Source organism: Squalius cephalus, assembly GCF_949319135.1.
Source record: "Squalius cephalus genome assembly, chromosome: 5".
NCBI lineage: Eukaryota > Metazoa > Chordata > Actinopteri > Cypriniformes > Leuciscidae > Squalius > Squalius cephalus.
Window position 1 is genome coordinate 42,653,927 of NC_137126.1, and position 27,344 is coordinate 42,681,270.

The 27,344-nt window shown below is 37.5% G+C and overlaps 1 protein-coding gene across 1 annotated transcript in view; it reads left to right on the plus strand.

The window, feature by feature from the left end:
* Positions 1–20,441, plus strand: part of npffr1l2 (neuropeptide FF receptor 1 like 2) — a gene marked incomplete at its 3' end in the record, with an annotated part of 45,197 nt that extends 24,756 nt beyond the window's left edge. Inside the window, exons 3-4 of the mRNA XM_079872361.1 lie at positions 15,567–15,666; positions 19,442–20,441. Coding sequence (XP_079728487.1) covers positions 15,567–15,666; positions 19,442–20,441 — 1,100 coding nt within the window. The remainder of the gene's footprint in view (positions 1–15,566; positions 15,667–19,441) is intronic.
* Positions 20,442–27,344: the final 6,903 nt, after the last annotated feature.

The window sequence follows — 27,344 nt, forward strand, 5'->3', positions numbered from 1 at the left end:
CCATTTGAAGTTCCAGCCATGTCTGACAACTGAATATGGTGGAGTTTGTTTTTGGATGAGCGAGGAGATTTTTCTTGAAACCCTCCCAAACAACATGTAGGGGTTGTATGATTATTATTATTTTTAATTTATTTTTTAAGGCTTTTTGACCCTAAGGCTCAACTAATCTCTGGGATTCTCCATCTGGGATCCTTGGAGAGTCTATGGCCACTCAAACTCTCCTCTGTGCATAAGAATATAGACACATGTCCTCTTCCAGGCAGATTCATAACATCTTTAGATAATTGGAACTTCTTAATTATTGCCCTGATGGTCAAAATTAGGGATGACGAAAACTAAACATTTTCTTGACCGACCACCGAGCCTCATTAGCCGGTTGAAACCGGTTAACCGATTAGTTTAAAATATGCTACGCTATTTGAAATAACAGCCATTTCGAGCCGTGCCTGCAATTTTGCAACTCTGTCGCATCTCTCTGCCGCTCTGCCTCCCGCTCACACACACACTGCCGCCCTTCCACTCACGTCACTTTTTTAAAATCCCCTACAGCGCGAAACATGAGTCCCGCAAACGCGGCGCCGAGGAGCTTGTATGTACTGTATGTAATCGGAGGACAAATGGCTCCTTAGTTTCGAAATGGTTTGGGAACAAGGTGATCGCGTTGAAAATAAAGGCGTTTGTCTAACGTTAGAAGCTGATTTGAAACATTGCCGCGGCTCATTTAAGAAAATGACAGCTCCGAAGAGACGCCGCTTTAGTTTGAGGTGGTGCTAACAATAATAAAGAAAGATGATGATCATCATCACTTTGCATCATAGATGATGTGCTACTACTGTATTTAAGCACTGTATCACACAAGTTGCAACTTACATCTGTCATTCTTTTTGGTGAAATGGTCCCACACACTACTTTTCTTTGCACGCTTCATCCTGTCGTCTGCCCTGGCTCTAACCTCGAGTGTTTTAGCCTGTAGCCTTTACTTTTCGCAAACCTTGTGAGCGTGCGAACCCAAACACTGTGACCTCGTGCCAAATGTTTTTATTGGTTTATTAAGTACAAACAGGCAAGTTATGAAAAATTGAGTGTGAGGGATTTGTTCACTTCACACAAAAAGATCTTGGAATGAGATGGCTAAATGTAGTAGCGTTTAGTCCACTGTCTATAATAGCCTAATTTAGAGATCACTTTTTTTTTTTTTTTAACCGACTACCGACAACTTTGATCAGTTAAATGTTGATGCGGTCAACCATCGGTCAAACAGTCATCGGTTAACATCCCTAGGGGGATTTTCAATGCTTTAGGTATTTTCTTACAGCCACTTTCTATTTTGTAAAGCTCAACAATCTTTTGCTGCACATCAGAAATGAAAGCTTTAGCATAAAGTTCTGCTGGGAAGACTCAATTGTTAAGTCACTTTACCTTTTATCTATCCAATCACATTCCAACACTTGTGGTATAAAAGATCGGTACTTACTCATGTTTGAGTTTGTAGATGTTGACGCTCCAATTCACCACCATCCTCCCCACCACCTCCAAGTCGAATCCTTCCCTCCATCCTCCCCACCACCACCACCAGGATGGTCCCTTCCATACCTCACAGGGGGTCGGCTGCGCCCCTGCCTTGATCTTCAGGCAGGATATGCAGAGTCCGGACCCTCAGATTGCGAGCTACGGACGGGGCATACGCCAAAGAACTTTATTGCTTGCTGGGTTGTTTTAATAAATCGATAATTGTCACAGTATTGATTCTCCCGAGTCTTTCTGGTAGAGCTATATTCTTTGGTTTTACTCATTGTGATGGATGATTAAAGGAATTTGGCCTTTGAGTTTCCTCATATTTCTACTCTTGTGAAACAAAAAAGTCAAATGTGGGAAATGTCTTAATTGTCATCACAGTCCTAAAAATGGGAATAGCATATAACAAAAATGAGGTCTAAGTATGCCACAAAACTTCTTTTAAAGGGATAGTTCACCCAAAAATGAGAATTCTGTCATCATTTACTCACCCTCAAGTTGTTCTAGACCTGCATGAGTTTCTTTCTTCGGTTGAACTGAAAAGAAGATATTTCGATGAATGCTGGTAACTAGACAGTTGAGAGTAGCCATTGACTTCCATAGTAGGAAAAAATACTACGGTCAATGGCTTGATTGGTTTGATTACCGACATTCTTCCAAATATCTTCTTCTGTGTTCAGCAGAAGAAAGAAACTCATACAGGTTTGTAACAACATAAGGGTGAGTAAATGATGACAGAATTTTTATTTTTGGGTGAACTATCCCTTTAATAGCACATACTCAGTAAAACGTGAAACTAAATGAATATCACTGTATTATGTCTAAATGTAAAGGCCTTTTCAAACAGGACACAGCAGTGGATGCAGGGAGGAATACATACATCAAACCACTGCATGAAAAGACAAAAAAAACCTGAAGACCAGCTATACAAATTAAAACTAACAAAAAATAGTCTTTCTTACAAATGTTTTTCATTCATTTCTTTATGCAATATAAAATTTATCTTCTTACTGTCTTTTTTCTTCTACTTTCTTAATTTATCTTTCACTTTCTTTTTTCTATCCCTTACTTTGTTTCTGCGTCCTGACTGTTTTTCTTGCCTTCATTACTCTTCTTGCCAGATCTCAAAACTGTTTGAAGAACAGTTTGCCTGTTAAATAAGAATCACATCAGAGAAGAAAATACTTACAAAAATTGTCTTCATCAGAGGGGTCCTCTCCGAGGAGGAGTGGTAGGCCGTGAAGAACGGCTGTTTGTAACGCATTGATGTTGGATTTCTGCAAAGCTATAAAAATGTATATTGAATAGCGCTTATGACACTAACACAACAAAGAGCAAACAACAACAGCAAAAGCAACATTTGTTTTGCTATCGAAAAATAATTGTGATATGTCGAGGAGCTTACGTCATTTTCAATCTGCTGCAGAATCTTCTTCAGTGTGGAGCCAATGTCTCCACCTTTAGCCCTGAAGATATCGATGAAACATGGAGTGAATCTGTCCAGTTCTTGAAAGAATTTGGTTTGCAGGTTTTTGCCAGATACACGACTAAACTAAGACCATCAGCACTGATCCTCAACAAACTCGTCTCCATACCGGCGTGATGACTCTGACTTCCAACCAGATGGAACTGTATAATATTCTGAATGTTCTGATCCAATCTGACTTCTGACCTGTAATGCTGCCTGGATCATATCATACACTGTTCGCTTGTCGGCCAGAGGAGAACTGGTCCCCGACTGAGCCTGGGTTCTCCCAAGGTTTTTTTTCTCCATTCTGTCACCTGATGGAGTTTTGGTTCCTTGCCACTGTTGCCTTGGCCTTTGGTTTGTTTAGTCGGGGACATTTAATATTCAACAATATTATTGATCTGCCTTACTTAAGGTGGACGATGATGCAATTTTCTTCTAGAAAAAAACTTTGTTGTATTATTTTGATGTTATCACTGTGAAGCTGCTTTGATACAATCTGCATTGTAAAAAGCTCTATATAAATAAAGGTGACTTGACTTGACTCTGCCAGGATCTAAAAAATAAAAATAAAAATAAAAATAAATAAAAAAATAGGACAAACTGACAGTAAGCAATCACTATTAAGCAAACAACATAATCTGCTATGTCATCTTTATGACATATTTATTACAGGTTATGTTGTCTTGGTAATGTCAAGTTGCCATGACAAAGACACTGACAGGTTATGATGTATTGGTTTATGTCAAGTTGTCATAACAAAGACATCTCAAACAATGTCATCTTTTCATTAAAAATGACATAATTGAGCAAATGACACTTAATGACAATTGTCATTAACATGCATAAAACCTCCTTCATATTAATGACGTGTCAAGTCATGATTATGAAGCTGTCATGTCAGTCTTATGCACACCCCTTCAAGTAAAGTGTTACCAAAATATCTTCTATTTACAAGCCATTTCTGCCGTTTCTGTAGCTTAGGTAGGTATTCCCTTATCCACCTCCTCCAAAATAGGTCGTCCATGTACTTGTCGCCACCTACGACGTACATATAAATCCTCCCTCTCAAACAAACCAGGGGGTAAAGATGGTTGAGTTTTCAGAAGTAACAGATGGTTTGGTGTTAGAGCCTCTAGATCTTTAGAATTCGTAGATGATCTTGTTATAGGACGGCCATTATTAATTGACTCCACATCACACAAAAGCGTATGAAGACCCTCTTCATCTAAACTCTGCCCCTTCAATATTGAATTCATAATCTTTATCACTGATCGAATCATCCTCTCCCAAACGCCACCGTGATGAGATCCCGTAGGAGGATTAAATATCCATTTGATACTCTTATGGATTAGAACATCACTGATCTTATCATGGTTCCAATTTTTTATGGCTTCACTCAATTCTCGTTCGGCTCCAACAAAGTTGGTTCCATTATCGGAGCGTAATTCTAATACTTGACCACGTCGTGCTATGAAACGCCGTAAGGCGTGGATGAAAGAATACGTATCCAATGATGCAACCACTTTGATGTGTATGCAGTGGCGGCTCCTGCAAAATCTCTCAGGGGGGGCAAATGTTTGGATGATTTATAAGGATAAGGTACACCCATGCAATGGATAAATTAACAGCTTAAGCATGTAAAGGCAACTTCACTACTTTAATTTTAATGAAAAATAAAGTGACTCTTACAATAAATCTCCTTGTTTGTTTCTATATGAGTGTTAACAATTCAGCAGCAAGCCAAAATCAATTCAAACAAAGCCCAGCCAGGATGCGAATTTCCAAAAACGTTTACTCCAATTTCAATTTAATAAGAAACAACTGAAATCACATAACTCTAAGTTTATGTGTATTTACGCTAAGTTACTTGCTCTGGCGCAAATCGCTCTGAATCTGAAGGGCTACATTTTATTTCTCCATTTAATATACAAACTATTCCGTCAGATAAATATTTGTTGTGAAAGAAATATAGTTACATTTTCAAGCATTTTATCCAAAATTTAAGCACTTTTCAAACCTTAAACACATCAAAATTCAAGCACTTTCAAGGATTTCAAGCACCCGTACGAACCCTGCACATTACTCACTATTTACACTACTCACTATTATTACACTGATTACATCACATTACTCGCTTAATACACTGCTTACTTATACTGAAATTTTGAAAAGTAGCAAAGTGATAAAAAATTTAATGACACGATAGAATTAACTGCGTTCGCCATGACGTTGTTCAAGTTCAACTGGCCTCAACTTGCAAGATGTCCCAACAGTCTCTCTCGCTCTCGTTCTCTTTTTTATTTTTATTTTTTTAATCACATTTGATAAAGATATTAAAGTAGTGTTTCATTTTTTCTTGTTGTTCAAATTCAAAATTGTTTTCAAATATTATTTGTCACTTAATCTTAAAGATTTTTAACAGTGTATGTTTGTTCCCACCAATCGCTGCACAAGTTAAGGATACGTATGATGACGTAAGCACGTTAGTGCGAGCCCTCCCGGAACCCATAGAGAATGCATTGCAGTGCCTGCAGTTCGAAAAAAAACATCTTTGAATGTAAGTCTATGGGAACACTCTGGGCGATTCTCAGCCAGAGTGAAATCGCCCAAAAAGAGGCGGTACTCCACAGAACGTGACATGACGCTGATTGGACTATATCCAGAGGCAGAACAGTGACGGCTAGCGTAACTCTGTGGTTGAATGAGATTGTGAATGTGATTGAAAAAGTCCCTTTCACACTTTGGTGGTGCGTTGCCCAATCGCCCTAATGAAGAAACCGCCCCTGTGTGTATGGCTCTTATAGCCAAACAGGTAAAAATGACTCCATATCGCTTCACAGTGCTTCGTCCACGTTTGATCTCGAATGGGCCAAAACAGTCAATTCCAACTCGATTAAATGGTGGTTCATCTGGTAAGACTCTGCTTGAAGGTAAATTTGCCATCTGTTGGGAACCTGCTGTTCCTTGAAGTCATTTACAGATTACACATCTGGACAAAACTTTCCGTATGGCACTTGCTCCTGGTATCCAATATCGTTGACGTAGCCTAGCCAACATGTAATTTCATCCGCTGTGTCCGACCTCTTTGTGAACATGCCTAAAAAGAAGTTCGGAAATATGCAGATCCTTTGCCAGTATTATTGAGTGTTTTGATTCTTCAGGCATGGCTGCATTATCTAGACGTCCATACATTCTTATAACACCTGCCTCAAATACTGGATTGAGACGATATAGAGGACTGCTCTGCTTGACGTCTTCACCTCTTTGTAGAGATTTAAATTCCTCTGGGAACCTCATCTTTTGGGAAAAGCGTATAATCGCCATTTCACCTTCCTCTAGCTCATCTACTGAAAGATAGCCTTCACTCATACTGGATCGTAGTTTAAGCATGTTTCTATTGATAACTTCCAGTGGTTAGTTCAATTCAGTACAATCAAGATTTTCCTTCAATTGTTTTCTCCTTTTCCTTAGAGCTAGTAGGGTTTTCTTCAGCCTGAGGATCCAGCCTATCCCTCCTCAGTTTGAATCAGTAGAGTGTTAACCACAACTTTTTGCTTGATTTCAGGGTCTTGAACCAAACTATTTCCCAAATCAATTGGCATATCTGGCCACTCTTCCTGTGATCCAATAAGAAAGGGAGGGCCAGATGTCCACATCTGCTCCTGAAGTAAAATATCCACCTTCAGCCCTCTTGAGGCAAAGTCAGCAGGATTATCGGTAGAATTTGTATATCTCCACTGAGCCGCGTTGGATGTTCTCAAGATCTCAGACACTCTGTTCACAACAAAACACATAAATCTAGAGGACTCGTTTTGAATATACTTTAGCACAGCAGTGCTGTCTGACCAAAACAGAGAATCTTGTAATTTCATCCTTAGATCTCTTTTCCATAGCCTGTCCACTCGACTGGCGAGAGTGGCGGCTGTAACTCGAGCCTTACCCATCAAGAAGGCGGAATGTACAATGTTCTGATTGTTTTGGAGAAGTAGGTAAGACACAACGCCATAGCCTTCCTCACTGGCATCCGAGAAATGATGTAACTGAGCTGCCGTGACCTCTCCAAACTCTACAGGTTTCAAAAATCTTTTTGTCTCAAATTTCTCCAAGCCATGAAGATTTGATGGGTATAGCACTATTTTATGCAACCCCTTCCCTGCAAAGATCTTGAAGAATCTTCTTTGCGGAAAGAACTACTGGAGACAAAAATCCAAGAGGATCATATATGGCACTAACCACGGGAAAGTATCCCTCTTCTGGTAAAAGCTCTGTCCTTTATTACTACCTTAAATCTGAAGGTGTCAGATTCGGCACACCACTGTACACCTAGTACACTTTCCATCGGAAGCACAACATGGTTCAAGTCAAGGTCTTTTACCTCTTTCACCCTGTCTTCTTCTGGTATGGAATTGAACACCTCCCGACTGTTGCTCATCCATTTGCTCAGATGGAATCCACCTTTAGCACACATTGCATGAAGCTCCTTGTATAGTTGAATAGCATCAGATTCTGTGGGCACTGAATTAAGACAATCATCCAGATAGAAGTGTTTCCGGATGACCTCTGCCGTCTTGCAATTAAACAAACTTCCATGGTCCTCTGCACATTTCATACTGCTTGAAATGTGGAGTATTTTCTGAATTTTCTTTGCAGACTCAAAGCCTGCTGTTCTGCAACTATTTTATTGTTTGGTAGGACCACATCTTTATTCTTGAGGGGCAAACCAATGCAGTAATGACCATCTATAAGTTTTAAAGACTGAGATACGAGATCCATGAACTGATTATCTTCTTTAGACATCCCTACCAGTTCATCCAGAGCATTTTCGGGGAAAATTGTTCCCAAAGCTCATCCAATTTTAAGACAGAGATCCTGTTAACAGTCACGTGAGGTTGGTCATTACAGAAAGTTCCATTCCTTTAAGCGGTCCATTCACTGTCCATCCAAGTATGGTTCTTACCACATATGGTCCATTCATTTGACTGCGAACAACCTGCCATGGCTCCAGTGCATCTGGTACATTTGCTCCAATAAAGAGCTCAACTCCTGCTTCTATTGAGGGCAAGTGTATGCTATTTAAATAAGGCCATGGAACAAGATCGCTCTGCATGGGAATATTGGATTTAGAAACTGGTATACTTTTCTGGGAATACACTTCAGGAAGTGAACAATAATGTGTCTGATCCAATCCAGCAACTTCTAGATCCTTGAGAACATAACTGGAAACCGATTTGTCTTGATTCATGGTTTTAAGCAGAATATTCAGTTTTTTGCCGTAAAGATTACGCTTATTCATAAGACTTTCTATACAAAAGGTCGCTGAACTGCCTGGATCTAAAAAGGCATACATTTCCACTATTTTGTTTCCATTCTTAGATTTAACACATACTGGAAGAATGGACAAGGCACAAGCATCTTCACCGGCCCCAGTAAGACTACTGGACTGAACAGAGATCAGAGCACTGCCCACTGCTTGGTTTATCTCGCTGAAAGACATGAAGGATGCTGGGATGTTTAGAGCCACACACACTGCATGTTATGTGCTTTTTACAATCTCTACTAATATGGCCTGTACATAGACAGCCAAAACAGATTCCTTTCTTCTTCAGAAAGTCCAGGTTTTCTTCATGGATTTTTGGATCTTTGCCACAACAATGACAGGATGCACTTCCTTTATTAGTTTTCCCAACATCTTCCATACCTGGTACAGTAACAGTGGTAGCGAAACTACTTCCCTTAGTCTTAGAACGAATCATGCTTCGACCTCCACCAAAAGGAGCCTCTAAGATGTTTCCAAACAATTTTACTTGCTTCTCTACAAAATCCACAATGTCTTTAAATGCTGCTGGTTCCTTACGTTTTTCCTGCAGATCACACGCCACTGCTCTCCATTTGTCTCTGAGCTTAAAAGGCATCTTTGAAAGAATTATTTGCATGTTGGTAGCTAAGTTTAACTCTTTCATATAACGAACATCCTCCATAGCATTACAGCAAGCTCTAAGAAAAAGATGATAATCTTGTAAAGCCCTTGTATCCTCAGGTTTAATGAACTTCCAAGAGAGCACTTTGTCCAGGGTCTTGGCTTTCATGCAACCCTGCGTGGAAGTCATGTGTTGACAACTTCTGTCAACTTCTCTAGGTTGACCTCGGGTATACTGCTCAAGAAAATAGAAACAATCACCATAGTTGTTTGCTCTTTTTTCCACAACCTCCTTGAATGAAGTAATGTAATGAAATATTGCGCTGTTTTAACAACATGGCAGTAATTTAATTTTGTTTTTCTATAAGACGCAATATATTTCCTTGTTCTCCATCAGTTAGTGATTGTCCTGAAACAGGTACATTGCTACCATGATTACTGAGTAGCTGCCCATTCACAGATGCAGTTCTTTCTTTCTTTCTTTATTTATATAGCACAAGTAAACACAACCAACGTTGACCACTGTGCTTTACATAAAATACACAGAAAACAGAAAGACAGAAACATAATATAATATAAAACCTCGTCAAAAAAAATCAAGGAAATGCCTGTTCGAGAAGATATAACTTTAGTTTGTGCTTAAACTCAAGTAAGGAGGTCAGTGTTCTCAGGGAAATTGGGAGGGTATTCCACAGCCTAGGACCCACAACAGCAAAAGCACGATCACCTCGCGATCACCTGCGATCACCTCGCAGTTGGCTGAAGCTGAGAGTTACTTTCCTTATTTCTTGCACCTCCTGTTGAATTAACAAAGACTGTGACTCGACATGTGTGTCAACTTGAACTGATGCCCCTGCCATTGAATTAGAGCAGATCGCTTCATCCTTTTCCTTTCATGGTTTTCTTACTCTCTTACAAGGGAGATTGCCCTTGAACCGCCATAGTCATTGTTAGTATTCCATCTATTGCAGAATGAGATGACAGAGGACATTAATTTCTCTGTTCAGATGCTGCTGCTATGGTAGGAGTCAGTGAAGTTTTCAAAGGTTTAAGATCAGACAGCCATTGCTCCACATCTTCTATAAATCCCTTGTTGAACCGAAAAACTGAGCCATACCATTCTTTTTGCTTTATTTGTTCCTCAGCAGGAAGTAAAGGAATCACACTCTCATGCAACAGTGACATCATCTCTCAAAAGCTTCAATGTTTCCAGCAAAGAGCAAACTTTGAATGAATTTTCATCATTTTAAATAAGCTCTTTCATTGAAGCAATCACACTTTTTATTTTATTCACTTTGGATTTACGGTCCTTTTGCAGCGATTCAATCTTTAACTCCAAAGCCTTTGCAGTGAGCTTACACTCGCTTTTACGCTCCATAAGCGCATCAGCCTCATCTTCATCCAACTTTAGCGACACATGCAACTTTCAAGGCAATCTGTTTAATCGCACACAACAATTGTGCAAATCCTAGTGCTGCGTGAAACACACAACATAAACTACGCACTTTCCAGCCCACCGTAGTTTACCCAAACAAACGGATCCGCGCTCCACATCAAGCACAACCAAAATAGCGTATCCAATAGACAACCAGCAAGCAGATAGATAATAATCTGAATCACATACCGGTCCAAGTGCTCTGCATCTCGTGTCCATTTCTTCTTGCAATCCACAACTGCGTTCCAATGCAGTGCATGAATGAAATATCCTTGAAAACAAAGTGCCATTTTCTGTTGACTAATGTTCAGGCATCCAAAAGTCACATAGAGGCTATGTAGCTGGATGGCTCGTGACTCGCTCGCACTCAGTCATCATATCATTACCAAAACAATAGACTGGCAATTTTATCTGATTTTACTTTTATTTCAGCTTGACATATATTCAACCAAAGCAATACGGTCAACAGAAAGTTGGCTCCCGCAACTCGCACTCGCACAACAAGCACTTCCAAACACAGCAACAAGCAATCCGCCAAAGGAAATAATAAAGAAAACGGAAGTGATCACCTGTGCCCATGTGACAGTGAATAACCAATAACAAATATCAAATAATTAATGCTCCTACGCCTATAAATAAATAAATACAAACGCACGTGTGTGTGTGTGTGTGTGTGTGTGTGTGTGTGTGTATATATATATGTATATATATATATATATATATATATATATATATATATATATATATATATATATATATACAGTACTGTGCAAAAGTCTTTGGCATGTTAATATCCCGTCTGTCCGTCTGTGATTACATGAAGTAACAGAAAAAACTGAGACAAACTAAATCCAGAAGAACTGCGGGAACGTCTCCAAGATGCTTGAAGAAACCTTCCTGCAAAGCTACAGTACTGTGAAAACTGGCACTTGTGTTAAAATGCTGTAAAGTGAGAATGCTTTCAAAAATAAAATCACAAATTGAATTTATTTATGATTTAACTTCTATTAACTAATTCAAATCAATATATGGTGTAACGACCCTTTGTGTTTAAAACGGCTTTTCTCCAGGTACACTTGCGCATAGTTTTTCAGGTAGCTTTGCAGGAAGGTTTCTTTAAGCATCTTGGAGACGTTCCCGCAGTTCTTCTGGATTTAGTCTGTCTCAGTTTCTTCTGTTTCTTCATGTAATCACAGACGGACTCGATGATGGTGAGATCAGATCATACCGGCTGTTGTCAGACTCCTTGTGCATACACAAATCTCACTGGATTATTACAATTAATGGCAAAAAGAATGTTTGGAAATGTAAACTGATATTTTCTACTCACACACTACAGCAAAAGATATAAATAACTGACTAAAACCATTTTTTTTTGGGGGGTGGGGGGGGGTATTAACATGCCTAAGACTTTTGCAAAGTACTTGTATATCCTCCTAGTGGACATTATATTTTAGTGAATTTCTCTGACGTCATACATGTCACATGACACAACCTGGGTGTCCTGTAAAGAGCACATTCAGGACTTTTCAGAGATACCAAATGTTTGGAGGTTTCACCATGAAAACAACTTCTCCTTGGTCTTTAAAAATGTCTGACATTAATTTAGTGATCAAATGTAGCATTCTTATGGAAATATGATAATATATTGTAATTATAATTTAAATTGGACTACTTTTCAAATTTTATTTCATAAAACAACATCTCAGGAAAATGTTAAGGGGTTTCAAATAAAAAAAATATTTTCTGTTACAGAACAGGGCATTGATTTCAAACGTGTCCACTGTAGAGGACACCGGGACTTAAATCATGTTTATCAGGCATTTTGTGAGACACAACAAGTGAATATGGAAATAAATTATACATCAATATTCCTATGAAATATTAGATATTATTATTAAAATGTTGCCAATTATTACTCCAATTATTACACTTATTTTTTCATTAAATGTTGCTCCAAGAACACATTAAGGTGCAAATTAGATACAGTTTATATATACATTGCATTGAATGGGAATATTCATTTATGGACATTTTACCCACATATTGCATAATGTAAAATGGTGTATCAATTCATTCCGTTATTTCTTTCATAACATAGTTGAGAATAATCTTTATACAAATTTTGGTTGAAAAAATCCTGAAACCCCCAAATTTATTGGTGATTGAAAAAAAAATCCCATTGTTTTTGCCTATACATATAATTTCATGTCATTTTATTTTTTAAACAACTTAGTCCTGGCGTCCACTACAGAGGACATAGCATAACTTATGAATAAAATATTATTTTGCAAAAATGTTTTTTTACCATTTGTTTATTGTGATCTAAACAGTGTGATGACATGGAAAAAAACTAAATTCAAAAAACTTTTTTTTTCTGGGTCCCAGGAGGATATGGCTATTATCAACTTAACAACCGTTTCTAATTGTAGGGTATTTACTAAAAAGTTTATTCATTCCATTATTATTATCATTATTATTGTTATATTGTTATTGTTTCAAATTCTGTGCTTAAGAAATTTGCAACAGTGTGAACATGCCTTTAGTACAATACACTTAACAATCTTAAGTACAATGTACTAGATTTGTTTAGTTTAACTATTGCATCCACCTAAAAGTTCACAGTACACAGTCTAATCAAGTTAAATCAACACATTTTCCAAAGTAAGTTAAATTCACTAGTTTTCTTAAGTAGATTCAGCAATTACTTTTTAGCATCTCAAAGTTGATGAACACATTGTGGCTTTTCCCTAGCCTGACAAGCCAGACCCACATCAAGATGTTGGGTCTGGGAACACACCATTGGTAGGGCTCAATCCGAGGGGCGGGATAAACGGTTGTTTTCCAAATTCCCTCTGCACGTAATAGGATAGTGCTACAACCAGATTAAACTTTTGCCGTATCTGGTCGGCAAAATTCCGAACACATTTTCCTTTTTTTAAAATGACTTCAGTGCCGTTCTTTGTTCTTTTCTCAAAGAAAAGCTTAACTCCAAGTCTTCCAGAGGATGCCGATTCAAAAGACCGCTGTTCGCCAGCAGCGGCAGCTCTTCTTTGTTTTCAAGTAGCAGGGAATTCACACGGAACCGTTTCAACTCTGCCGTCAATATGTTAAGCCCGCCCACCGACTCTATACATGATGTGATTGGCCCAACTATATTTTGGTTTTTCCAGCTCGCAAGCCAACGGAGAGTTGTTAGACGACACTGGCTGCAAAATAAAATTTGCTGCCGCTAGGGTGCATCTAGATTTCTAGGCTAGCTTTTCCCAGCTGTCCTTGAGCGAACTCAGCATGTGGTTTACTCCAAACTCAATGACTACAACCATGAAGGTTTTAGCAATCTTTCTCCTTTGATTTTATAACCAGCAACCCACACAAACTTGGGTAAGAGAAGCACATTCACTTTGCAAACAAAGATCCCTCTGCATGCTGGTAATCAGACACACTGTGCTCACAACCAATAGTCTCCATTCATTTTAATCTCAAATCTAAACTCATTTTATCCTATACATTTTTTTTGATGATGATTAATATAAAAAAAAAAAAGCTGTTGAATGAACTTAATTAAATTAAGGAAAACTTTTCCACGAAAATGAATTACATTTTTCCAACAAAATCTAATTTGTTTGAAATGATTTGTTGTAATCTTGTTGTATGAACTTAAATTCATTTAGTCATTCCTGCTAGATAAAGTTCTGTCAGGTTGACTACATTTAATTTGTGCCCTGCCTAAAATCGCCAACATTATAATTTTAGTTAATTTGACTCTACAGTTATTTCCAATGATATGAGCTACTAGTGTTCAGTTTAGTTAAACCACTTTTTACAGAGTAATATTGAATATTACTTATGCAGGTCTGCGAAAGAGGTTTATTGCATGTATAGAGTATACTGAGGCCCACAGCCCTAAACTAAACACAGTCGCCACTCTTCTGCATAATGGTAACCACAAAATTCAAAAACATTACAGAAAGTCCGCTAAGTTTCTAACATTAGTGAATATTAAACACTAACATTAACTAACAACATCTTTCCATTTACAGAAAAACACATAAAATAACACTTTAATCCCTAAATTTACCCTCCTAATGCAGTCCCTTGCAAAGCATGCTGGGAACTACAGATCCACTGCCCAGTTAGTTGTCAACAAAAATGATTCATGTAGTTTTCACACAAATTAATTAAGTAAACTTCAGTTTTAAATATATTAGGTTGATTGAACACAATTAAATTAAGTTGTGACAAAATATTAAACAATTGTGTTACTTTTGCTTATTTTAATTAATAAAATTTAACAAGGGGCAACAATTCATTTTTTGAGTGTGATTCTCCAACTACAGCCACTTTTGTGTCCTTGGCCTTTTTTTTGTAAATAAATAAACAAACAAATGCACAAATACATTGTCATTATGAAGTTCATACTCCAACATCCCAGTAACCACCAAATCTTGCCCGTTTTCTTTTAAAAATGCTTTTGCAAGGCTGTTTATTAGCAGATTTTGCCGTTTTATGCTTGTCACCAACCCAGACTGGCCCTCTTTGAATGTAAAAATATAATATATATAATATACTGTATATATATTGCAATTTCAAGTTTAGTTTAACATTTGGTTTACAGAACATTTTCTTATTTAGTTGAAGCAACATGTCTTTCTGAGGATACTACTCTATTTAGCCTGCTGAGCAGCATTATTTATGTCTCCACTCTCCATGTTTTGTGTCATCCGTCTTTGAGTTGTATGTTTGCCTGCTGTACCATTATATGTGCACCAACAGGTGAGTTTTTGGAGGCAACTGTTATATTCTCCCTCATGCTGTTACATAATATCTGAATATGTTTAGAATTATGTTCATTTAAAAAAAAAAAACGTATGTTTCTAACGTCTAAACATCATCAACTTGTGTTTATCATAGACCTTATTTTACTCGTAAACTGAAAAACTACCTCATAAAAAACCATAGGAAAATCTCGAGGGAACCACTGTCTTGACACAAAGGTAAAGGAAACAAATCCAGATCTGGCTTTTCACGCTAGACAGCCTGCTGATAAATCGAGAATAATCTTTTACTCTCACTCTGCTTTCAGCAATTTTTCTTTAGCTCGCTCTCTCTCTCTCCCCTGAAAGTGAGAGAGAGAGTGTGTGTGTGTGTGTGTGTTTTGAGGGGGTTGTGTGAAGCCCAATTTACCTTGTCAATCATTACTTTTTTCTCTCTTTTTTTCCTCCAAGGTTGGCCGTTCACTAACACAGTCTGTAAGATGAGTGGTCTGGTACAGGGTATGTCTGTGTCTGCCTCTGTGTTCACACTGGTGGCCATTGCAGTGGACAGGTCAGTGGTGTCATTACATGAATCTGATGAAACTTGTAAAGAATATTTTAAAATCCAATTCTAAATTATACATATTTGAAATTAAATAAAGACATTAAACTAAATATTTTTATAAAAATGTTTGAAATTAATACAGCACTGTGCAAAAGTCTTAGGCGTGTTAGTACTTTCACACACACACACACACACACACACACACACACACACAGTTTTAAGCAGTTATTTATTTCTTTGCTGTAGTGTGTCAGTAGGAAATATCAGTTTACATTTCCAAACATTCCTTCTGCCATTAATTGTAATAATGCACAAGGAGTCTGACAACAGCCGGCATGATCCACATGGAGATCTGATCTTGTAGAGTCTGTGATTACGTGAAGAAACAGAAAAAACTGAGACAGACTAAATCCAGAAGAACTGTGGCAATGTCTCCAAGATGCTTGAAGAAACCTGCACAGCTGCTGTACTGTGAAAGGTTTTAGGCACTTGTGTAACAATGCTGTAAAGTAAGGATGCTTTCAAAAATAATGTCATAAATAGATTTTATTTATCAGTTAACTTCTATAAACAAAATCAAATCAATATTTGGTGTGACCACCCTTTGCGTTCACTTTTTTTCAGGTAGCTTTGCTGGTAGGTTTTTTCAAGCGCCTCGTATTTAAATAACTAGCTTAAAACCATTTTTTGGGAGGTGAAAATACTAACGTGCCTAAGACTTTTGCACAGCTTTTTGCACACGCAAAACATATTATCAGGGTTTGAAATTAACTTTTTCACTCACCAGGCAATTTGGCTACTAAATTTTATAAGTTACTGGCCATTCTGAATTTTTACAAGCCAAAAAAATAAAAGGGGAAAAAAGAAAGAAATAAACCACTACGTCACAGCTTTTTTATCTATCTGTCTATCTATCCATCTATCACATCTAAGCTGTAAAGCAGGCCTAATCTCTCCCCCCCCCCCCTTTTTTTCTTATATATATATATATATATTTATATTATTTTTTCTATATACATACATACATATATATATACATACATACACACACACACATATACATATATATATATATATATATATATATATATATATATATATATATATATATATATATATATATACACACACACTCACCTAAAGGATTATTAGGAACACCATACTAATACTGTGTTTGACCCCCTTTCGCCTTCAGAGCTGCCTTAATTCTACGTGGCATTGATTCAACAAGGTGCTGAAAGCATTCTTTAGAAATGTTGGCCCATATTGATAGGATAGCATCTTGCAGTTGATGGAGATTTGTGGGATGCACATTCAGGGCACGAAGCTACCGTTCCACCACATCCCAAAGATGCTCTATTGGGTTGAGATCTGGTGACTGTGGGGGCCATTTTAGTACAGTGAACTCATTGTCATGTTCAAGAAACCAATTTGAAATGATTCGAGCTTTGTGACGGTGCATTATCCTGCTGGAAGTAGCCATCAGAGGATGGGTACATGGTGGTCATAAAGGGATGGACATGGTCAGAAACCATGCTCAGGTAGGCCTTGGCATTTAAACTATGCCCAATTGGCACTAAGGGGCCTAAAGTGTGCCAAGAAAACATCCCCCACACCATTACACCACCACCACCACCAGCCTGCACAGTGGTAACAAGGCATGATGGAACCATGTTCTCATTCTGTTTACGCCAAATTCTGACTCTACCATCTGAATGTCTCAACAGAAATCAAGACTCATCAGACCAGGAAACATTTTTCCAGTCTTCAACTGTCCAATTTTGGTGAGCTTGTGCAAATTGTAGCCTCTTTTTCCTATTTGTAGTGGAGATGAGTGGTACCCGGTGGGGTCTTCTGCTGTTGTAGCCCATCTGCCTCAAGGTTGTGCGTGTTGTGGCTTCACAAATGCTTTGCTGCATACCTCGGTTGTAACGAGTGGTTATTTCAGTCAAAGTTGATCTTCTATCAGCTTGAATCAATCGGCCCATTCTCCTCTGACCTCTAGCATCAACAAGGCATTTTCGCCCACAGGACTGCCACATACTGGATGTTTTTCCCTTTTCACACCATTCTTTGTAAACCCTAGAGATGGTTGTGCGTGAAAATCCCAGTAACTGAGCAGATTGTGAAATACTCAATACCGTCTGGCACCAACAACCATGCCACGCTCAAAATTGCTTAAATCACCTTTCTTTCCCATTCTGACATTCAGTTTGGAGTTCAGGAGGTTGTCTTGACCAGGACCACACCCCTAAATGCATTGAAGCAACTGCCATGTGATTGGTTGATTAGATAATTGCATTAATGAGAAATTGAACAGGTGTTCCTAATAATCCTTTAGGTGAGTGTATATACATACATACACACACACACACACACACACACACACACACACACACATATATATATATATATATATATATATATATATATAATAAAATTTTGGATTTCATAGCATACGTTAATTTCTTATTCAAACAAAACCCTGTCATCATCTTGTCCCTTCCTCTTTCATCCTCATAATTTTCACCAAAAATGTGTTCTAGCTGGACAGATCAATACAGCACAAAGAACATAAAAAAAGTAGAATGTTGGAAAATAAAAATGTCTTTTCTGTTAACCAAATGCTTTTTTTAATCTTCGCTATTGCTTCAATGCAAATGAACAAGCACACCGTTATTTGTTGCGTAGTGACGCGTATGTTCAAGTAAGCCAGATATGCACAGATTCTGCACAATACGCTGTATTTAATATATCATGATGACTCACGAGTATTTGCGCTAAATCTAAGCAGATTTGTCTTACACGAACTTCCCCAGCAAAGTGACTAAACATAATAAGTAACACACCAAATTGGCTAGTGATTTGACAGCGTTACCGGGTTGGCAGGTGTTAATTTCAAACCCTGCATATTATAATATATCTATCTACATACAATGTATATATATATATATATATATATATATATATATATATATATAACATTGCATTACAGTAATGACAATTTGGGGGCAAAAGTAGGAGGAAATAATGTTACAATGCAAAAAAATCTTTAATCAAATATAATTTCTTATTTTGGGCTGAAATGTGATAAATGCTCACTGCTGTGATTGGCAAAATTCCTTGCACAGTTTACATCCCATCCCCCACAGCCTGCGTGACATCTTTTTTGATGTTTGATATGGCCAGAGTATTTATCTATATACGTATTGCTTTCTTAAAAAATGACTACAGTACAACACTCGCTACATTGTGTAATACTGTAGGTTGATAATAGCAACGGTAACACAAACTACACCAACATACTGTATGTTCAACTTGACTACACTTCCTTCACACAATATATAATATTCAACTCAAGAAAATATTACTAATCAGTATATGTATAGCGATTTGATTAGCAGCACTCTAGCAGTGTTCCACTTACTGACAGTGTTAAATGCTGGTTTGACATACATTACAAACACACTAAAAAGAATATAAATAAATGTACCGGCATTGCCAGTTTAATCATTTTAAACTGGGGAGATTGTTTTGAACTTGGAACTATGCTTTTGTTGTAGAGCAACCTCTTATGTGTAAATATCATGGACATTTGATTTTCCATTTCATGACTGCTTTAAGTAAAGACATTATGTTTTATGATAAAATACGACAAAAGGGGAAGTAAGCATAAGAAAATAATTATAGAAAAAGGCAGAGGATTAACTGACATTGGTGTACAGTTTATGCCTGATGGATTTATTCCAGCTGTAAAGAGCTCTGTTCCAATCTCCTCCAGGTTCCGTTGCATTGTGTACCCTTTCCAACCTAAACTCACCTTACTGGTAGCTAAGGTGACCATAGTGATGATATGGGTGCTTGCAGTGGTGATTATGTGTCCATCAGCTGTGATGTTGACTGTGGAGAGAGTGGAGCATCATTACATGGTCAACAATGAAGACTACAACCACACATACACACTTTTCTCTTGCTTTGAGAACTGGGCCAACCCACAGATGAGAAAAGTCTACACCACCGTCCTGTTTGCACACATTTACCTTATTCCCCTCACCTTGATCACGCTTATGTATGGACGTATCGGGATCAAACTCTACACCACCTCTGTGATCTCTGGGAACGATCAGCACGAAACGGGACAGTCTCACACCTCCCCTCCAGCTCCTGGAGCCCAGCAGAAAGGCCGGCCCCTCATTTCCCAAAAGAAAATCAAAGTGATCAAGATGCTGAGCATCGTGGCTCTGCTATTCACACTCTCCTGGCTGCCTCTGTGGACCCTGATGCTCCTCACGGACTACGGAGGTCTGAACGAAGATGACTTGGAAATGCTGAGTGGCTATGTGTTCCCATTCGCTCACTGGTTGGCCTTCTCAAACTCTAGCGTCAATCCCATCATCTACGGATACTACAATGAGAACTTCAAGAGGGGCTTTCAGGCGGTGTGCAGTACGCATTCGTGCTGCTGCGAGGGAATGTCTGTGAAGAGCGGAATCCAACGGAAAGCAGGAGGAGACGTTAGGGATCCTGCGGTCAACTCCAATCCCCTGAATTTCAGTGCAAGGAACCGGGTCTACAATGATGGCGATCTGAAGAACTCCGGGATGTCTCTGGAGTTGGAGCACAGGAGAACTGGCCGGCTTTGTAATAACTCGGCCTGCTCCAATGACACAGGATCCAGTGCGGAATCTGGGACAAAAGGGGTCACAAACCAAAAAGTCTTTCAGATGGAGGAGCCAGACAGTCCTATCAGAAGGGGTAAAAACCAAGCCTGGGATGAATAGATGGATTATTTATGCGATTAATGGACTCTGGTTGTGGGCAGTTGAGACTTCACAGATTTTTAATGTAAAGTGAGATATGAAAAGTGAGATCATTAGATCAAATCAGTACTAATCTCATCAGAACATTTCTGTGAAAACACTTGAAACACTCAAAGGCTGAATTAACTAATTTTTGGACTCAAAATTCTCAAGCTCTATTTTGTTTCCTGGAAAGTGCAAACGAGAGCAATGTTAAAGGAGGTTGAAGTCAAATGAAGTCATATATTGCGTATAGAATTTAATTTGCAATTAAAAGATTTGAATTCACCAAATTATTGCAACAACAAAAAAATATATATATTTAAAATAAACGTCTAGTCTAAACATCCAACAGGAGAATCTGTGGGATATTTTTCTCAGATCAGGCAACAAGCTACGATCACTAAATTGGCTGTGTTTATCATTTCTCAAGACGGTATTGCACAGCTGCACAAATATTTCCTGAAATCTGCATTGTATTTTGTATATTGTATATTGTATTTGTGTGTGTCCTTTATTATGTAAATTAGTGATTTTATAACTGTTGTGAAAACCATTGGAGTGAACACATATGGTTAATACCAAAGGGGAAAGATGCCATATGTCATATTTGATATAGCTACTGTTGTTCACTATGTGAGAAAACAGAACAGCAGTGTGGTGAAGATGCAAGGAATAAGCACAATCCGTGACTATGACTCTATGACTATGACTTTTTCATCCGTCTTTATTGGTCTGACTGTGGCTTTAAGAGGCTAATGTAAAGCCTGGCTTGGTACCTGGTGTCTAATTATATACTTAATGCTGTAATAGCAAAATGAATGTAAATGGACTGTAAAGAGAATGAATATGATAAATTCATACCATTATCTCTACAAGGAGGTGTTTTTCCTCCATGCTTCTTTAGTTTCAGACAAGTGTTACCTTAAAAGTGTAAATGAATTCTAACCGTTTTCTTGAGGTGAGACTAGGTGTCATAATTTGCTCCAGGTCCTTTGAGGATGGTCACACATACACATTGTTTATATTTTATCATAGTTTATCACACCACGGAAGACAAGCCTAGTCAAACACAGGCCCAGAGACTTCTTTCATTAAAAAAACATTTAAAAATCTTACAGACCCCAAAGAACAGAGTAAAAAAGAGCTAATTAACACTTGAAAGGAAGGACATATTTTGTAACTATGACATCAAATAACATCTAACCGTTCCTTACCTGCAAACTGCAAGTCGTACGCTATGGTGACAGTTATGTCTAAATGATCGATTATGACATAATCATCATCTTTTTTTATATACAATCAGTTGGGCTCACCTTGGGCCTTGAAGATCTTTTAATGGCTTTTATTGATTTCATGACATTGGGAAACTGGTAGCTATACATCAGAAATGTCTTTTTTATATATATATTTGTTAGAAAGTGTCCAGCTTTGCTCAATTCATTGCTTTCAGGTACATTAATGACAAAAAATGAAGCTTATTTTTATACAAATATTTTCTCAACAAACTCACAAAGAAATTACATTTGTCAAGTTGTTTGTGGAGTAGGAATGCTTATTAAAAATATTTGCGATGCTAATGAAGCACATAATTCACTTCAAATCAGGTTTCTCTTAATGGGGGTCCATTAATTTCCTTAGACCTCTCTTGTCATCTGTCTGCTGCCTTCATATGGAGAACTACACAGATTGTACCACACAATTTAATTATACTTGCACATCATCTCTATTCCAGAGTATAAGAAACCTAATAACTCCTTATAGTTTGAACTACTAAAAACAGATTGCCCATGACAAAGTCAATCAGAATAAAAACAAGAAGAATTAAGGTCTACCCTCTCTGACAGTACACAGAGAATAAAAACTAAGTCCCTGATAAACTGAATGAGAATTTGCATCAGTGTCTGGTATAATTATAAAATAGAACTCTCTACAACAACAACAACAATTAGCTACATCACAACTTAAAATTTAGCATACAAATAACTTTTTAGATTTAAGAGATTTAACATGTTGAAAACTTATAATAATAATAAATAATAATTTGTTACATTTATAGAGCGCTTTTCAGGGTCCTCAAAGCGCTTCACATATGGAAGGGGGGAATCTCCTCAACCACCACCAATGTGCAGCATCCACCTGGATGATGCGACGGCAGCCATATTGCGCCAGAACGCCCACCACACACCAGCTTACTGGTGGAGAGGAGACAGTGATGAAGCCAATCAGTATATGGGGATGATTAGGAGGCCATTATGGACAGGGGCCAATGGGCAAATTTGGCCACTCTTTTTTGGCCACCCCTACTCTTTTTTGAAGGGCATCCTGGGATTTTTAATGACCACAGAGAGTCAGGACCTCAGTTTAACGTCTCAACCGTCACTACACTGGGGCGTTAGGACCCACACAGACCACAGGGTGAGCACCCCCTACTGGCCTCATTAACACCTCTTCAAGCAGCAACCTGGTTTTCCCAGAGGGTCTCCCATCCAGGTACTGACAAGGCTCAGCCCTGCTTAGCTTCAGGGGGCAACCAGTCTTGGGCTACAGGGTGATATGGCTGCTGGCTAATCATTCTGATTAAATTAAACTTAAACTTTGACTAAGTTTAGTTGACTAATCTTAAAATGTAATGGCAGCAGAAGATTTTTATGCTACTTGTTTTGGTTTTACAGAGTAAATCAAATTTCAAACTATTATGATCTAGTAGAATTTTTCGACACTTACCACAAATTGGGTGAACAATGGGGCCTGGAACTCTGACGTGTCTAGATACAGTTTAAAATCCTGATTTGTATGATACTGTAATGTTCTAGCAATAAATATTCAATTTAAAAAATTATTTAAATGGACACTTTTTAGGAAATAAAATCAATCAGAATGAGTAACAGGGTTGCAAATTTAGACTGATTTACTTTTAACCCTCTGGTGCTGCACATGTGGCGCTCAAAAATGTCAGAAAAATAAAAAGATGGAACTTTTTTGTGTGTGTGTGTGTGCGTGCGTGCGTGCGTGCGTGCGTGCGTGCATGTGTGTGTGTGAATCCCTCAATTGCCCACGGTGTGAAAAGATGAATCTCAAAATCAAACAGTCACTGTTAAAAAGGGTTCAAATTATGCTATAAAACCAATGAATGTGCAGGACCTGGAGGACCCTCTGACAAGGACAGCCTACTAAAAAAAATATGATTCCTCTCATTTATTTTAATATTATTAAAATCTTGCATATTCTGCAAGGGCTATGTAAACTTATGAGCAGAACTTTAAAAGTGAAAAACTGTGTGTCTATTGCCAATTATGGTCCGTTAAAATGTAAGATTTGTCCATTTCTTCTGTTGAGTATATATCTTTCTCTTTGTGTAAATAGATTTAATATGCATAATCATTGTTTCAGTCCTTTAAAATCTGGTTACACTGTGGATGTGTCTTTGGCCGTTTGGAAAAGTTTTGTTTTGTGATTGTGTTCAATTTGTGTTCAATACAAAGAATTCACAAATATTACGTACTAAACCAGATCAAAACTCTATCTTTTATGGTTTATCCGACCTAAATACATGTTATTTGTACGGTAATCTGAACAAATGGATCCCATTTCAAATTTTAGCAAATTATAGTGCAGACCATTAGTCCTAAAGATAAAATTGGATTTGAAAAACAAAACTGAATTGGGTGCAGTGACCAAAGCCCAGTCATGTAGATTGGGTCATGGGTTATTTTTGGGATAGCATACAACATATGCTTACCGTGAATGTATACTGTGCACATTATGTGACGAGCTAACAAACCACAGAAAAAGCAAAATACAGTCTTTATTTCTAAGCTGATAAACGAATGCCAGGTTTGTTCACCATTAAGAATTGAATTGAGAATGCCTTTTCAATTCCATTTTACTTTCTGAATTTGAAGGTTGTAAACAGGATGCATAGTAGTTGCAATTTGAATTTAAAGAAGTAAAATTGAAATGACTAAGTAAAGCAAAGTTTTTCAGGCATTGTATGTTGGCTTGAATTCAATTCTGAATTTGGCTCAAACCTGCTGGATGCACTAAGATGTTATAGTGATTAGGTCATCACCAATGTAGGACACCAATGTAGCATACTACTGTTTGAAATGTTTATTGTGGAATAATGCCTAATGTTCCACTTCCTTTTGTTGATAAAAAAAAAAAAAAAAACAGTATAGGCAACATACAGTGCACACTGCTCAGTATTCAGTAAGATAAGCTAGCATTCTGTTTCAAGCCGTGCTCTTTCCCTCATGTTTACGACTGAGGAAGTATCATTTGCTAAAAGAACAAGTGCTCACCATTAAAATAGACCATGGAAATGTAAAAACTCAGCAAATGTTGTTGTGGTTAATTACTATTAGCTTGTGGCTAATTTGCCTGATGTTGTTGTGCTGTAAGTCTTCTACAAAATGTCTAGTGGCTATGCAATCAGTTTTCTTTGTCAGGTTTCACTGAGCCGAATTTCAGCCATTCAGCGCTAAAAATGTGTGATATGATTAGTTTAGTGTTTATAGCATTTCATTTTTGGTGGAAGAAATGCGTTCGCGTAGTCTAAAAATGTCTGAATATGTGTAAAGCAGCAAGGTCAGTAAAGAGCTTTTACAGCAGTGTTTCAGAAAAAGCAAAACAATCTGCTTACTTTTCAAGAGTACTATAACCCCATGAGGTTTTCGATTGACACTGTTAGAGAATTGGTCAATAAATGCCATAAATGCTGCTGTTTCATCAGTTGATGGATTCAATTCAGTGACTGAAAAAAATTGTAATCCACAACCTATGACATAAAGTGTTTCTTTTCATTTCTTTTCTGTTGTTAATCTGCCAATTGTTACACTGTACAATCTGTCATGAAACATATTTTAAATAGCAATTTGTAGATCTATATTGTTTCTTGTTGCTTTGCTGCTGGCTTACTTTGAAAATAAAGGAGAGAATGTCTCATAAATGTTTGAAACTCATTTGTTATTGAAAAATACTTATTAAACATGACTTGATTTTTAGCCTGCACTCACAATAGCAAATGTGTTGAAAAACATGACAGCTTAAACCAAGACCGAATTTATTTACTCTTTCTGTTTAAACGTACGGTGCGTAATGTAATGTATAGACAGCGGTGTCCCATTGTGTTTTCATAGCCCCTCTGAATTACAGAGTCTAGTTTTCAAGGGTTCTCAGAGGGGTACAAACACCATACTGTTAAAACAAGCACTTCTACCTGACTCTCCCTTCAGTCTATAGCTAGCCTATTCATTACTCCAATCATTATAAATTATAATTAGTCAGGAACTGAAGCTGTGAGCAAGAATGGTGATGAAAGATCTGAAATTACTTATTTTAATCACCATGGACACCCAGAAGACTGCAGCTATTTGTGGTATAAACAATTGTTTGAAAGTAAAATGTAGTACTGAATTAGATATACAAATATATCTAGATTGATGTTCATAATCAAACATCAATAAATACTTTCTAATACTCTATAAGTTCACATTACTTAGCGTTAGCTTTAAAAGCATTGTCCAATGGACATCTATGCAGTCCTTAGTGCATGACACGCTGCTCAGAATACTCAAATTCAACGACTAGATCTCTGATCTTCACAGCTTTCACTCCAGCACCATGTGCGCTTTTTGACAACAGCCATGCAGTACAATGCAACAACGCTCTTTTCCCCTCTAAACCATCTAATTACAGGGATTTCAACCAGAGTCAAGGAGTCTGTGGACAGACTGGACACACAAAGAAAAATGTTTTCACACATTGTTGAAAAGAAAAATCTATAATTTTTATATTAGGGGGTCTCTGTGCTGGAAAAGGTTGACCCCCCCCCCCCCCTTGCTCTAATCTAATCTCTATCTCAAAAAATAACCTTAGGGATGCATTACAGACGATCTTATCTTTTAGTCACATAGCAAGTTTATGATCTTTAAATGTTGTTTAACTTGTCAGATCTGAAATTAAGGCTTAAGATAAGGCATTTATTTAATACAGCCCCAGGTCCTAAATTAACCAATCCAATCTCGCCTTGTTAATCCTGGAACATGTTGCACTTGGGGAAATCAGGTTCTGCCAACTCTGCATAGGACACCAATTTGACCAGTGACAGCACTGGTTGGATCAACAAGAGTGAATTATGTTCAGGGAACGCTAACAGAATACATCAACTAAAATTGGTGTGATCTCATTGAATTAAGATGCATTTTAATTGTATTTAATTAACAATTATTGAAGTTTAATTGTAGTGTATTTAAATCCAGTGTATTTTCTTTTCACTTTCGTTATTGTGGCAAGGTGCTGCCCTTTTTTCCAGTAAATATTGTAAATACTTGATATTTCCTTCATGATTGTGGTAGGGGTTGGGCGCCACTTTTTCTTTTTTTCCTCTACCCGAGTCTTTAACCATTTTCAAGAAACATCTTTTTCAGCAACACTTGACCCATTATTATGAACACTTACTACTCTGTAGCTATTTAAAAAAAAACAAAAAAAAAAATACATTAAAACTTGCTGGACTAACTGGGACTTGTCACAACACGTGCATATTGTTGCCCTATTGTTGGCTTGATTGCTTTTATTGCTCACCTCGTTTGCAAGTCGCATTGGATAAAAGCGTCTGCTAAACGATTAAATGTAAATTTAAATAGCACTTAATTTCAAAATTGACTCTCCTAATCCAGTCCTATGCAAAGCATGCTGGGAACTAGAAATTCACTGCTCGGTTTCAGTTAACGCAACAAAAATGATTTATGCTGTACCAAATGGATTAAGTTAACTTGAGATTTTACAAATTTAATTTAATTTGATGTAATTCAATTGAGTGCAAATGACAATCAAGTTAAAAAAAATTCTTTCTTTCTTTCTTTTCTTTTCTTTTTTTTT